General features: G+C 49.4%; 1 protein-coding gene across 4 annotated transcripts in view; it reads right to left on the reverse strand.

The window, feature by feature from the left end:
- Window positions 1-412: 412 nt before the first annotated feature.
- DNAI1 (dynein axonemal intermediate chain 1) overlaps window positions 413-15147 on the reverse strand; it is a 137857-nt gene continuing 123122 nt past the window's right edge. For all 4 annotated transcript variants that reach the window (XM_054283426.1, XM_054283427.1, XM_054283428.1 and 1 more), the window contains one exon: window positions 413-661. In XM_054283426.1, the coding sequence (XP_054139401.1) occupies window positions 557-661 (105 nt within the window). In that variant the 3' untranslated portion in view covers window positions 413-556. The remainder of the gene's footprint in view (window positions 662-15147) is intronic.

Raw genomic sequence — 15147 nt, forward strand, 5'->3', positions numbered from 1 at the left:
ACAGCTGGGGACGGGCAGCTGCTGCCATGTGCTGTCTGGAGGCATGGAATGTCTCTCACACAGTCCTGGGGCACCAGGCCCGGTTTCCAGGCACCCTCTGGCTTAGGTTGCCACCCCCCACCCCAAAATCCAGGAATGCCATTCCATTTGACTTGCACAAATGCCTGGGGGGTGTTTACAGCTCAGAGCTCAGTCTCTCTGGCCAGCACTCACAGTGGGACTGGCTGCCATGAAGCTGCAGCCCTGAAGTTTTCCTAGGCCCCCACTCCTGCCCTCCATAGGGCTCTCAGCTGGTGCAAGCCCAGTCAAGGCTGGGGAAAGCCAAGGGCCTTGTGGCTCTGGAGGGCCAAGCGTGGTGAGATTTGCCCAAGCCAGACATGACTGCATACCACAGCTCTCCCAGCACCTCGGTTTATTTGTCCGGGCATAGAGGAAAAGTGTTCCTGCTGTGCAAAAAGTGGGCAGCGGGGGCCCGTGGCTTGCATGCCAAGCAGCCACCGATCAAAGCCCAGCTTGTTTGGTCGGAGGCTGCCCACAGAGTCATCATTCCCCCCTCTCACTGCTCTTCTTTCTTCCCTGGCTCTCTCACCAGGCTAAGCAGCTTCTCCATTTTTGCTATTTCCTCCTCGGGACCTTTCTTCACCTCCTGGCCTTTCTTCCCCTGCAAAGAGACCAAGCAGGATAGAACTGTGAGCAGGGAGGAAAGCAGGGATGAGGAGGGGTGTCCAACACAGGGAGGGCTCCTGGCGTACTGTGTCTGAGCTCTCACCCCTCACTGGAGGCTTATCCACAGGGGGATGCACCTGCTTATCCTCATTTTTCAATCCCAAGGTGCCATGAGATGTGTGAAAGCTCCTATGAGCTGGGAAAGGACACTAATGAAGTGTTTGGATGGGAATGATAGTGGATCTATTGATCCACAATGACTCAAAGCCTTTTCTGCCTCTCTCTTCCTAGACCTTCTTAGCCCCATGGCACTTCCCACATTCCCCCAGCAGCTGTCCCAAGCATCGCAGGGGCTCCCTGCCTGAGTGCTACAGCAAAATACCAGCATCTTGAGAAAAATCACATAGCACAAGGGAAAGAGCCTGCCCAGTTCAGCCCTCACTTGTTTGGGTGCAGCAGGAGCTTTCCAGGCCTGGCAGAGGATGATGTCCCTGCTGAAGGCACAAATTCCACTCAGTGCTTTGGGCAGAACATGTTTCTGCTGTGCTGTGGGCTGCAGCATTGCTCTCAAGAGTTCTGGCACTTTGGGAAAGTGATTAACCGGGCTTAGGCTCTCCAGGTTCTCATCACGTAAGACACAGCTGCAGCAGAGGAATTTTCCAAGCTACACTGAGCCCACCAAGCCCTCCTGCAGCTGAGCATCTATGCCATGGGATTTCTCCAAAACAGCATCTCCACAGTCACCACTTCCATCATGCAGTGCTGCCTTTCAGTCCCAGCCTTCCCCTTTGCCAGCCTGCTGGATCTCGCCTTGCCTCTGGATTCGGTGGGACACCCCTGCTTTGGGGCTGGGGAGCACCTCTGTGTGCAGCATGGCTCTGGGCACCCCAGGAAGCAGCTGCCTAGCACAGGTGAGCAGGAGGGCTGGCACAGCCTGGCAGGTGGGCTCAGGAGAGGTGGCAATGGGCCTCCAGCACTGCAGCAGAGCAAAGGGAAGGGAACATCCCTGGCCACGCTTGGAGGCAGCCTGCAGGAAGCTGCTGTACAGGCTCTTCTTGGCATCCCCAAAGCGCAGCCGCTGCTCTCCGTGCTCTCACAAGGCCAGAGGGGCAGCACTCAGCACCGAGGAAGGAGACTGCCAGCTTTCCTCTCTCCCCACTTAGAGCAGATCGATTCTCCAGCCCCGCTAATGGCCGCGGGCGCAGCAATTACAAACACACACCCTCCCTTCAGTGCACAGCGCCGGGAAAGTTCTTATCCCGCATGGATCTCGCTGCGTGTCTCCAGCAAACGCGGGCACTGCAGAGTGATGACAACGGGGAAAGCCCCGGGGAATCCCTCCCTGTGTCCTTCCTCCTCCCAGCCCAGCACAACCTCGGTGGGGCAGAGGTTTCCTAAGCTGCCAGAGGACACTGCTGAGATGAAAGCAGTCCTGGGGGGAGGATGGGGACAGGGATATTTGGAAACCCCTCTGCCTCCAAGAAGAGAGCCCCACTGCTGTTCTGAGCACTGGGATGAGCCCAGGTTCTTTCATTTACTGAGTCCATAGTCTCCATGGTGGGACAGTGCTGGATTGTGTTAATGCCAGCAGGTGAGCAGCACCCTTTGTGGCTCTGGTCTGGGCCACAGTGATGTTTGTAATGTCTGGACCAGTGATGTTTGTAATAATGGCCCACACCACAGCACAGCATCTCTCTGAGTGAGAGCCTTGGCATAAACACAGCTGCTTGAGGTATTTCAGGACCTAGCTATTTCTGCAGAAAAGCTGGTTTTCTGTCTGACAGCATTCAAACTCCTCCCTTTGGCACTCTGTGTCACATACAGCACCATACAAAGGTCCTCGGGACAGGCAAAAGAGACACCTTCTTTGCTCAAATGGGAAGAGAAGATGCTGAAGCCACCTGTCACCAACCCATCTCCATCCCAAGCCCTTTGACCTCTCTACTGGCAGGGTCAGGAACACACCCTACCTGATGTCATGCAGGCACATGGGAACTGTGTCTAAGCCTTGCTGAATTCACCAGCCTCAGGCAAGGCTCAGCTCCTGGTCACCAAACTGTCCCTAAAACTTTGACTTTCACACTGGCTCAGCTCCTTTGGTGCTTGTGTAACGCTGTAACAAAGCCACACGCAGGCCTGTAATGAGCCGTAACTGAACCAGAGCCCTAATTTAACGCCACATAACCAAGCAAGCAAGATGACACAGGGAATGGAAATTACAATGTCCTTTTGGGGGCACTGGCATGGAAAGTTTCCCTTTATTCTGTCATCTGCTTCTCCCAGGGCACTTGTGCTTGTGAGCTGGCTAGGCCGCTGATGGCACCAGCGCAGCACGGAGGGATCTGCTTGGATGCATGTGGCAGCTTCCTGCAAATCCAGGGACTTGGGTTGCATCAGACCTCTGAGGAGCAGTCCTTCTTGGAGCAGAGCTATTTGATGTCCCAGGGCACACACGAGGTGGGGAAGTGTCACTTCCACACACGGCTGCCAAAAGGTTCTGCCTCCAGTAGCTGCCACAGCCAGGTGTGGAGAGGGCACTTGTGGGGCTCTGCCACCATGTGTGCAGCTGAGCCTGCCCTCCACCTACATCCCTGCTTACACCACATCCATAGGGCTCATCAGGAGCTGGGAGTGAGCCAGGGCAGATCAATCTTCCCCTTGAAGCTGCTGGATGCAGAGCTGAGGTTACATGGGAGGTCTGTCCCTGAGCAGCTCATGGAAGGGGTACTGGAGCTGCTCAGAGCAGCATTTGCATTGACTTTACTGTTAGCTGCTTCCAGCTGGAGAGCAAAGTGTTCCTGTTGAAATGTGACGAGGGACATGGCAGGAAAGCTCAGGGCAAGGCCAGGAAAGGTGCTGTGTGGGGATGGACGCTGCCCTGCTTACAGAATGTGACCTCAGGGAGGAGAGATGGGGAAGAGACCCCCTGTTTGTGTCCATGCTGCTGTATTTGTTGCCAGGTTTCTCACAGCCCTTGTACTCCCTGTACCTCACATCTGAGGTCTTCCCTGGCTTGTCAAACAGGGAAACTGAGGCACAGAGCTCAGGCTTACAGGCAGTGTGGAGGACCCTTGATGGTCCTCTCAGCCCCAGGGTGAGCTGGCACTGGAAGTGAAGCAGGAGGTTACAGATGACTGAGGGAAGCCTCAGGGGGAAGGGTGGAGTGAGAACTAGGACAAAGATGAGGACAGGCCTGGCTGTTTGAAGATTCCTTGACCCTTGGGAGCCTCAGCCCCACCCATCCCCACACTGGCACATGATGAACTCTGCATTCAGGTTAAGGAACTCATTTAAACTGGAGTCTTGGCTAATGCCTTCATTCCCTAGTTGAACAGTATGCCACTGAGTTAATAAAACTCCCATAAAAGCTGTGATGCTGGCACTTCTCAGCTTCCATGTCTTTTTCCCATTGGTTGAATAATCATGAAACATCTGCTCCGAAGTCTTGATTAAACAAGGCCAAACATGTTTATATTTTAAAGCAGCAAGGAAGTCAACCACGCTGACATGAGCATAGTCAGGAAAGTCCCACAACTTCCTTGGGAGCAGAGGTGACCCTTTAACCTGCTGAGCTTGGCCAAGGGGCACAGGCCTGTCTCTGCCCTGCTGCTGTCATGACACTGATGTCATTCCTTACACCATAGGATTTCTGGATACAGTCATGCTGGAACAGGACCTAGACATTTTATAAAGCAGCCCAGACATTTTCTAAATCAGCCCAGACCTAAGAACTGGCCTCCTGTGCACAAGGGTTTAAGCTTTTACAGAGTTGCTTTGAAGGGGGTGAGAAGCCTCAAGAAGACATTTAAAATTGCTTATTCTTATTATCCTCAGTGGGAAGGGGCACACAGCCTGCCAGCTGTTCAGAGGAGTGTTTCTTTGACAGAAGATCTTTTCTTGTTCCTTCTGCTCAGGTTGAGGTGACAGTTCCAGGGTAAGGGCTCCTCCACTACCAAAACACACTAGTGACTGGCCTGGTGAACTCAACAAATGAAAGCAAAAGTGAAGCTTCCCTGGAGCATTTCTGTCAGAAAGGCCAGGGAAAGCCAAACTCCTTCATGAACACAGAAAAATTTTCCTCATCATCTCCCTGGGCTTCTAACCAAACATTAATGGGATCAACAGGAATATGATAAGAGCTGAAGCCCTGAAGCCTCCCAGATCTACCTCATCATGGTCCTATTGCAACCCACTGCTGCAAATGAAGCTGGATTTGTGCTGAGCTGGGGATGATGTCTGTGCCAGGACCACTTCTGGGCTCTCCAGAAGTCCATTTGCATGAACAGCAACATGCTTTTCCACCACAGAAAGTCTTGAGCTACACCCACAGCCTGATCTGACAGCATCGGTCCTGGCCCATGGAAGGATTAGCTGACAGACTGGATATAAGGATTTAGGCTTATTCCACTACTGTTTGGAAATAAATGAGACAGTAAACAGCTTTTTGCAGGGAATGAAGCCAGCAGAAAAGCCCCGGGGATAGCTGGGTCATTCAGGTGACAGCAGCTACACAGGATCACTGGCCTCAAGGATGCTCTTACCTCCAGCTTCAGGTACAACCTGTGCAGCTCAGGGCAAGCACCCTCACCTTGCTCAAACTCACATCCTGACTCAGAGACTTTCCCTGGAATCTGCACTGGCCCATGCCAAAGCACAGCAGGGCACACGGGTCTCAGGGCCCCAGCTGCCTGCCTTTGCTTATTGGAAGTCACCATTTAGACTGGGTCACAGTGCTGGGACCAGCCTGTGGCTCAGCAGCACACATCTGCCAGGAAAGGCATGGGAGCAGAGATCAGGACATCCAGCAGGCAGGAAGTGCAAAATTGGATCAGACCTGGAAGCGGATGGGATTGTCACTAGAAATAAACCAGGAGGAATTGGGCAGGGCACGTGGGCAGGGGTCAGTTGTCCCCAGACAGCATGTAGCTGCCCAGAGCACACCACAGAGCTGGCCTGTCCACAAACATCCATGGGAGAGGGGAGGGAATGCCTGATGGAAGCAGCAGCAGCAGCAGGGAGCTAAGAGCCTGGTCAGATCCATGGCCATCAGGGAGCACAGCCTGTGCATGGTCACTACTGTGTGCCTGCCCTGCCAGGGGCTGGCTGGGACTCCCCCTCCTTGCTCACCCCCCCTGCAGTGTCCTCTTGCCAAGCAGAAGTTGTGCACACAGCAGGAGCTGTTCCCTGAAGAACGTTCCCTGTTCTTGCTAACTCCAGAGCCTCGAGCAATGTCTCTTACAGACCACTAATTTAGGCACCTAAATTTAGCCATAAAAAGACCACATTTAGCATGAAAACTTCAGTGAACAAGGCCAAGCTGAGTGCAGATTTGTCTCATGGCAGTCCCCACAGCTCCTCTGAACTGGGCATTACAATGATTTTTTACCTCCTTCCGAATTTATCCCTGTACCAGCTGCAGAAACCCACCAAAACCATGTAAAACTCTCGGTCTTCTGTTTTTTCCCATTGTCTGACACAAGTTCAGAAGAGGGGTGTTGTCATGACCCACCGGTCATTAATCACCAAATAAATAGCTTTAAAGAGAAAGATAAGTTTTAAAGTCATCTTAATACGTTATGGGTCTGAAATGAGCTAATACCATAAATGCTACTCTGCACAGATGCTGTGACTAGGAAACATCAGCAACAGGGTCCCAGGAGGTCACACTGTGTTTTGTCAGCCTTGAGGACAATTTAGCTAAGCTCTAACTGTGAGCTCTGGGTGTGTGAGATGAACAACAGCTTTCTTTTGGGTGTCATCAGCCTTAGTCACTGAGATGAGCCAACATCTATAGACTCTACTCAAACAGAGCGGCCTGGTGAGAAAAAAAACTCTTCACAAGGTACATGGAAAAGATTTTCAGTCCTATCACTTAAGTGACGTTTACTAAGCACTGAGAAAAACCATTGTGTGCTCATTGTGCAAGGCAATTACCCTGTCCTGGCACACTGAGACCTCCTGAAGGAGTCAGAGTGGAATAAAACCCCTAAAAGCTTTTTCCTCAAGCCCAGGGAGTCCTGGTGGTGCAAACCATCACTGGGATAAGGACAGAGGGAATGGGATGCCCTTTCCTTCACCTCACTGTGGGGACAGGCAGCGCATCACCCACTCAAACCCTGCATCCAGCCCTACTGGATTCAGCTTTTCTGAAGTGCCATTTGGCTCATCAGGATGGGATAAATTATTTCAAGTAGCTTTTAACATTTTGGGAAGCCCCAATAGTCAAAGCCTGTCTACATGCCAGGTGTTATAAAGGCCTGGGATGCAAAGGCTGGTGGAGGCATTAGTGCCCAGTGTTTAGCTGTGGGATCTCTCAGACCCAAGCAGTGGGGAGGAAGGAAATGAGATTTTAATTGAGATTATCCATAAAACCCACTAGACAGGCAATACCTAGTGTTCTAGCTTGACTTCAAATATTGCTGGAATTCCAGTGACACCCGACACCAAACCTCAGTGTAACCTAGACAATCCAAAAGCTGAGCAGGTTTCCCTAACTCTGCACCTGCCATGAGTGGCCACATCTGCAGCACCTCTTCACCTGGGTTGGCAAACCTGACGTGAAAGGCTCGGGCACACACAGCACCCACAGGCACATACAGCAAACCCATCCAGAGGGATAAAATCAAGGATATGCCCTGCAGAGTGCAGTGACCTCAGCATTCTTGAGCTGCAGCCCTTGATTCCTGCCAGGCAGCACAGTCAGCCACCCAGCAACATTTCCTTAACACTCAGCATCTCTTTCTTTTTTTTTTTTTTTTTTTTTTTTTTTTTTTAATTACTTCAGCTTTACTTTAGCATTTTGCATTTTGGCATGCCAGCTCAGTAAGCTGTTACAGATTAGAGTTTAATAAAAGCAATCAAACACAAATGTGAATATGCACCTCCTGCAACTCTTGGGTGTTGCTTTTATATCATAGAGCACAGCATCTCGTGAGACAACATCTGCAGTTGTATGAACAGTATATTTTAAAAAGCCGGAGCTTTTTCAGTGCCTTTTTTCTCTGGCCACAATTATTAACATATACATATCCACCTTGATCACCTTTTAATTGCCTTAAGAAAGTCCAGTTGCTGTTTTCCTTTTAACACACCACCTTCTTTAAATTTTTTTAATGCAGTTCATAAAAGCATTTGTATAGGAAATATATTCTTGGTTGCTACTTTCATGGGAGAATGTGAATATACTTCATTTTGGATAAATACAAGTACACCGGAAACTGGATTTTGTTATTATTAGAAGTAAAAATAAATGTCCTTGCTCAAAGAAGCCTCATATGTAATAACATTAAATGCCAATGCCATGAAAGATGTATTATGACTGATACTCTTCTGCTTATGAAAAAACTCAGTCTGCAATTTAATGTCAAGCTACATTCCTCTCTTTCTCTTTCCCACTCTCCATGACTGAACTCAGGGATGCTTCAGAAATTGCACTAGATATTTCAGCTATGAGAACAATTTTGTCATCTCAACAATGCATTCTCCTTGTGTATTTTTCATTTAACTCACAGAGTCACCTGAGGCTGACCTAGGAGGGGTTAGTTCACTAGTGCACTCTTGTCCATGGTGGGAGCAGCTCCTCTTAAACTGCTTGTCCAGATGCTTGTTCAGTCCTTGGGGTGCTCAGCACAAGAGGCCCCATGCAGTGGATTGTCCCACTCTGCTCCCAACACCTGCACAGCCATTTCCTTTGGAACCCCCCAGGAATGGTGCTGCTAACCCATTCTTGGAGATATCTGTCAGCATGCCCCTCTTATGCCCACTGAAACCTTCTCCCTAGTCTTTTCCTGCTGTCTTGTTACCTCAGAGCACTTCTTTCCTTACCCTGCAGCCCAGGATCTCTTTGGCAGTGCTCACCTCTCTCAGCTCCCTGATTCCAGCCTCTCAGCTGCTGCTGAACCAGTCCTGGGTTGACTATATGATGCTTTTATCCCCAGTCATCTTGTTCTGCTAATGCTGAATAATAAGTTTTGGACCTCTAAGACTTGTTCCAGAGAGTGAAGGGGGGAGAGAAGAAGTGTGCAGTTTGTTTTCAGACACTGCACTCACTCCTCCACATTCCTGCTCCTGACTGTGCTATCTGAGGATGGACAGACAGCGGGACAGAGCTCTCCTTTGCTTTTAGTTAGTTTTAGCTAGCTGAGGCAAAGAAGTTCCCTGGACTGTGTTTTTTTTCCTTTTTCCCCCTTTCTTTTGGACCTCTTGAAACCTGCTCTGGCCTGAACACCCAGGGGAGCACCGGCAGCTGCAGCTGTGGCCCACCAGGCCAGGCCTGGCCTGGGACAATTCCAGCACTGAGGGACTGACCAGAGACTGAGTGAGCTGAGCTGCAACCCGGGGAGGGACTTTCTCAGTTTGTCATTTCTTTTGGAGTGGCAAGGGGTTTTATTGTTTAATATTGTTTAGGTTTTATTGTTTAATAAACAGGTTTTTTTCCACTTTTCTCCAAGGAGGTATTTTCTCCCGGACCGGCTGCGGGGAGGGGCCGATTGAACCTGCTTTCCTAGAGAAGCCCCTTTGGGAATTCTCTCCCAAATTTGCTCTGAACCAGGACAACTGTCCTTGCTGCTGTCCTGCTCCTCATGTGCCTCAACCCCAGTACCCAGAACTGGAGCAGAGGCCTTTGCAGTGCAAAGCAGTGCAGCAGGATCAGATCACGTTTCCTGCTCACCCCCCCGCTGCCTGTGCTCTCTGCTCAGGTAAGTGAGACCTTCCTCTGTTCACCTCCTCAGCCAGTTATTCCAACCTCCTTTCCCTCTGCTTCCCTCCATCCTCACCGAACTGCATCCTGTTTACTTCAAACTGAGTCTCCCCATTTGCCTCAGAAGCTTGCACAGCTTCTCTCCACCTGCTGCACAGGAAACAGCCAGGCAAATGATGAATGCCACACAAACACTCCCAGGCCTGGGAAGCAGATACCCTGTTAGCCTGGGCAGCGTGGGACGTCACGCTAAATCACATCAGCCACGACTGAGCTACGCTGCAGCATGCAAATCAGGGCTTAAAAGAGGTCAGCGAGGAGCTGGACGTAGGACAAGCACAGGAAATCCTGCAGCTAGAGCTGTTGTTCTTCCCTGGGATTTCACGCAGTTATGGCAGCTGAGAAATCCCTTCCTGCCCCACAGACAGACAGCTGTATCCCACCACAGAGGGCTCCTGAGTGTTGCTGGTGTCAGTCCTCTCCTGGAGTGGGCTTGGCATAGTGCTGGTCCGTGTTTTCTGCTGCCTGTTGAGACATCTGCCCTCTGAGCCCACATATCCTGCAGTGATGCTGGGGCTGTGTTACACACTCCCCATCCATGCTCACTGACCCAGCTGCATTGGACTGTCCGTGAGGGTCTGAGCAAGGCTGTGCAGGGAACAGCATTCCTGCTCATTCGACTGCAAATGCAGGGCCCAAGCACTGCATCTCAGCCAGAAGCAGACAGGATAAAACAGTGCAGGAGAATTCCAGCAACATGCTGGGAAGCAGCTCAGGGAGTGCTCCCCTGGGGCACAGGCACACACAGAAGCACTCCTTTCCTTCTGGGAGACACTGCCAGCTGATATGGCCTGACCTGGCCAAAAGTTGCTCTGCAGGAAGGAGCCCAGGATGGACCTGGATCCCTGGCACACAGTGATGGGGATGGCAGCAGGACTGGAGGGGATGGGGATGCTCCTGTCCCACCAGCAGACACACATTACCACATGCACTGGTGATGTGTCCCTACCCATACCTCACCCTGAGCCTGCCACCCAGCAACAGGGGGTCTTCTGGGTCCTGTCTGGAGACAAAGATGAGGTACACCCTGAATAAAAAGCAAATCTGGATTCTGTGTTCATGTAAGCTGTTCAAGCAGGAGACAGCCAGTTTTAACCACAATCCAGTCTTAAGACGCTGATCTGGCTCCAGCCCAAGTCTTTGTACTAAGCTCCTTGACATCCTGTTTAGAAAAGCATTATTAAAATCTAATTGCTTCATGCATATATTGCTGTTTTAATTATAACAGAAGCAGGAGAGAGAGATGGGAGCAGTAATCCATCTCTCTGATACTAATACATTTTTGAAGAAGGGACTGGCCATGGGAAAAGCCAATCCAACATCATCTGTGGAAACCAGAGGGAGATATTCCTAGTGATTGTCCACACGGCCAACAGCACAGCCTCAGCGTGGCCAGGAGTGGCCTCCCTAAAGTCCTCTTTGCTTTGAGACACTGACTGGGATGCTGCACCTGAATTAATTTTACATGTTTGCTGCTGTGTCTCTGTTGTACCAAAATGTAATTACTTCAGAGCCATAGACCAGTTAAACCCATCTGCTCCGCTGGCTGCTGAAACGAATGGATATTCTTTGAAACAAAGTATTGCAAAATACAGGCATGCTGGAAGGAAAATTATGTGGAAGTCATCAAGGTCCTTAAGGCAAGCACTTCCCAAAGTAATCTCTCCACTGCCAAGCGAGTCCCACGAGTACCAAAGACAGAAGAAGGTTAACCAGCAGCTGGCAGTTTCATCAAAACAGTGGCAAAATAAGCTATCTGACAAATAATTGCAGACGTAAGGACTAGAGGGGACCTGTTGTCAGAGGCTCACCGACATTGATGCACATCCTTAACACTCAGTGGATAGGTGCACTACAGAAAAATCCTTCACCAAAAAGGCTTGTCAAGCACTGGAGGAGGCTGCCCAGGGAAGTTGTGGTGTCACCAGTGCTGAAGGTATTTGAAAGGTATGCTGACACTCAGGGACATGGTTTAGTGATGGGCCTGGCAGTGCTGGTTAACAGCTGGAACTATGACACAAAGCTGGTCACCGTAGTGTCACTGAAAGCCTCAAAACACCAGCAAACATGGCCTGATCCTTGCCTCACTCTTTGTATTGCTGGAGCTGGGACAGATGGACATGGCTGGGGCAGTGCTGCCAGGAAAACAGCCACCATTCCTCCTGGGGGCCCTTAAAGGAGGTATCCTTAAAAGAAGTATCCTCCTTAAGGGAGGGATCTCCTTGATGGAGATGGCAGAGGTCTTGTCACATCTGGATACCACTTCTGGCTGCAGATTCCAATGGCATAGTCAGATCATCATCTCAGGAGGGGTCACTTCTCCCCAGGCTCTCTGTTTCCATTCTGATCTGAGCCAGGCACTGACTCCTGGTATCTCCCTGGTGTGAGGAAATCCCTGAAAGTCAGATGTGTTGTTGGGCTGCAGGTCTGGGGGGAACTGGTAAGGACTGAACAAGCACCTGGTGATGTTTTCAGAGCGCTCAAGGTGACAACCAGAGTTGTTCCTCTCCAACCAGAGTTGTTCCTCTCCACAAGCACAAAAGAGATGCCTAAACTTGCTTAGAGGAGTGGTGGAAGCAATTGCTTTGTAGAAATAATGTTGCCTCAGCCCTCCATACCCCACTGCTTCTCCCACAAAACAGTTAATCCTGTGGATCCTGCATGTAAAGTGCTGGGAGATGCAGTCAGCAATGCCAAGGTGTGGTGGTTTCTTCTGGACCTTTGCTGATCCAGCTCTTCCCTTCCCTGTGAGGGAAGAGTCACCATCACTTGAGAGCTGGGTGAGACACAGCCCAGCAGGGGATGAGCCCATTTCACTGCTGCATGCCTGGCATCAAGTACAATCCTGGAAAGAGACGTTTTCACAGCTGGCAACCAAGCAGGAAATAAAAGGAAGACAGAAAGGAGGCACTTGTGCTCAGAAAATTAAATCCAAATTACAGTAATTATACTTGCATTGATGCCCTCTTTGCCATAAAGATGCATAACATCCTTAGGTAAGAGCTGAAACTGTCCTGAAGGTGAGAAGAAGGTAACTGGAGAAAGAGTGCCAGCTTCTCCCTAGCTTGTAAAATCCGTAAGAAGTCTGGATCATCATGAATGGTTGTTTGCAATTTAAATTCCCCAGCAACCACCTGTAAATGAGTCAGCAATCCAGCAACAGCAGCAGAGAACCTGCAACAGAGCTGATTTATTCCAGCAATCCATGATTTAACCATAAAGGAAGGCATTGTTTTCTATATGACAATCTGGGGTTTGTATTCTATAGTGGTGTACATAATACGAGACAAATTCTCACCTCACTCCATGATTAAATCATATCCTGTTGGATGCATGGGATTACTGACTAAACTGGGCTCATTAGCATAATTCTGAGTCTTTGGATCACAGAAACTTGATTCATGTTCTGTACCTATGCAGAATCAAGCACAGTGGAGACCAGCCCTGACAGATGTTGTTGGTACTTTGGTCTTCACTGAAACCACTTCCTCAGTTTCAGTTCATATCCCCATGTGGAGATCTGGTACAGAGCCTTTCAGAGTCCTTGTGACCTCCATGCTGCCAGATCCTCCCAAGACTTTATAAGTGAACTCTCTAGATCAGCTCAGGAATGAATAAGAAATTTGAAATGCCAATGAGGACACCAATCCATCCTCCCAAATAAACCTGCAGACTGCTCTGAGATTTCATCCCAGTTTTTTCACTGAAAACTGCTCTTTTGTGGTGATTTTTCAGTTGGTTACTTTTCCTGTTTCTGGCATAATTTCTGCACTCTCTGCACTCTCCTGGTTTAGCTCAGACATGCACTTGCCATTTGGCTTGGCACCAGAAAACAAATACAGAACTACAGAAGGTTCCCTGAGGAGGGACAGGTAAAGCCAAGGATGGCTACAGAGGCTGAGGGTGAGAACAACACTCAGACCCTGTATAATCCATGGTGTAAGAGCAGCTGTCAGTCTAGCAAACAGCCCAAATGTTTGATATTTCCTGTCACACAACAGACAAGAGCTTGTGTGGATTTTCTGCAACACAGGCTGGCAGTTCCAAGCCAGAAGGTGCTAATTAAGAAACACTAGGTGAGTGTTAATGAAAGAAATTTTGAGAGGTGAGAGAAAGCAAAGAGGATGAACCCTTCTCACCTCCTGTCCCTGGTCCTGTGTGCCATGTTCTTAGTCACTGAAAAAAAGGGAAAGAAGCTTTCTAGGAAGGAAAGAAATAAGGAGATGACAGCTGTGCTGGATTGGTGTGTCCGTTCTCTGCCCTGGGGATGAAAAACAGGCTCTGAAAGGTCTTCATTTTCAGCTAATGGTTTCACCTAGAGAAACAGAGGCAGAAGGCAGTTTAAGGGGTGAACAGAGGTGCTGATATACCAGACTGAGTCCAGCAGAGACTACCAAGAGTGTTGACGGCTGGAGGATTTGCACTGAACAGATTCTAAGAGTGCTGGGCTTGCTCAGCCCATAGCAGATACAGTTCTGGGTGACCTAACAGGCACCTGCCTGCACCCAAGTGGAGGATATTAAGAAGACAGAAATGGACTCTCTGTAGGAGTGCACAGCAGGAGAATGAGTCACAACAGCCATAAACTGAAACAGGGAAAGATTCAACGTGACATAAGAAAGTTTTTCTCCACTCTGACACTTAGTCATTGGAACAAGACTCCTGAGTGGCTGTGAGATCTCCAGCCTTGGAGTTTTTCAAGAGAAGTCTAAGCTCTGAGCAGCCTTGTCTGATCTCAGGGCTGTACTTGCTCTGAGCTGGAGGCTGCACTAGAAGTATCCCAACAGCACCTCTAGCCTGAAGGTGCCTGTGGCTTCGCAATCCCAGGATGTTCTTCATCACCAAGTGTAAACTGGAAGATGAGTCTTTCAGCTCTACCCTACTCCGTTATCATGTTCTTATTGCAGACAGCATTTCTAAGCAAATATCCTCTTAAACCTTGTATAGCTCATAATGTCAGGAGCAGTGCAGACCAACACAGCCCTCAGTTCCCAGCTCCTGGAGAACACTGGCACAGAGGGAGCCAGGTCCCCAGCACCCTGCTCCCAGGGTATCTAGATGTTGTGGAAGCTACACACACCAATTTGAATGTTGGTGTCAAAGAGGTAAAGAGAAGAGAAAGGTCCTTCAGTGAAAAATGACAACCAGGAAGCTCTGGAGAAAACCCATGGAGAGCAGAAGCCTGAGGCAGATGGTGACAGGACCAAGGAGGAAGCTGGACTAGGAGTTGGAGAGCTGGCACCACAGGGGTGGGATTGTTTCCCCATGCCTACCCACAAATTGAAAAGCTGATGTAAGAGGGGAGCTTATATAATCCCAGACACAATGGACAGGTATATGTTATGCCACTATGCTTAAATGAGTGGCAGAAAAAACAATAACATGTGTTTGGTGTCAATAAATTCCCACTGTTACTGTAGCACCTTGCTGTTGCTGAGCGCTTGCAGTTTGATTGTTTAACACACAGGCTAAAAACCAAGCTATAATCAACAAAAGTGAGGAGTTGAGGAGTCTGTAAATGCAGCTACGTGGCCTGCTCTGAGCTGTCATTACCCCTTTGTAAAAGCTATGAATCTCTCTCTGTAATGCTGCCTGACAATTCCCCCATCATGTCAGTTAAGATCAAAAGGTGGAAGTAGATTTTATATCTTTTTAAACCCAGAAATAATGATTATGATTCACACAGCTTCAGTCAGTAACCTGAACACAGCAATGACTCT

The sequence above is a fragment of the Melozone crissalis genome, unplaced genomic scaffold, assembly GCF_028551555.1.
Source record: "Melozone crissalis strain CALT ecotype California unplaced genomic scaffold, PUWL_Pcris_2 ptg000036l_1, whole genome shotgun sequence".
Taxonomy (NCBI): domain Eukaryota; kingdom Metazoa; phylum Chordata; class Aves; order Passeriformes; family Passerellidae; genus Melozone; species Melozone crissalis.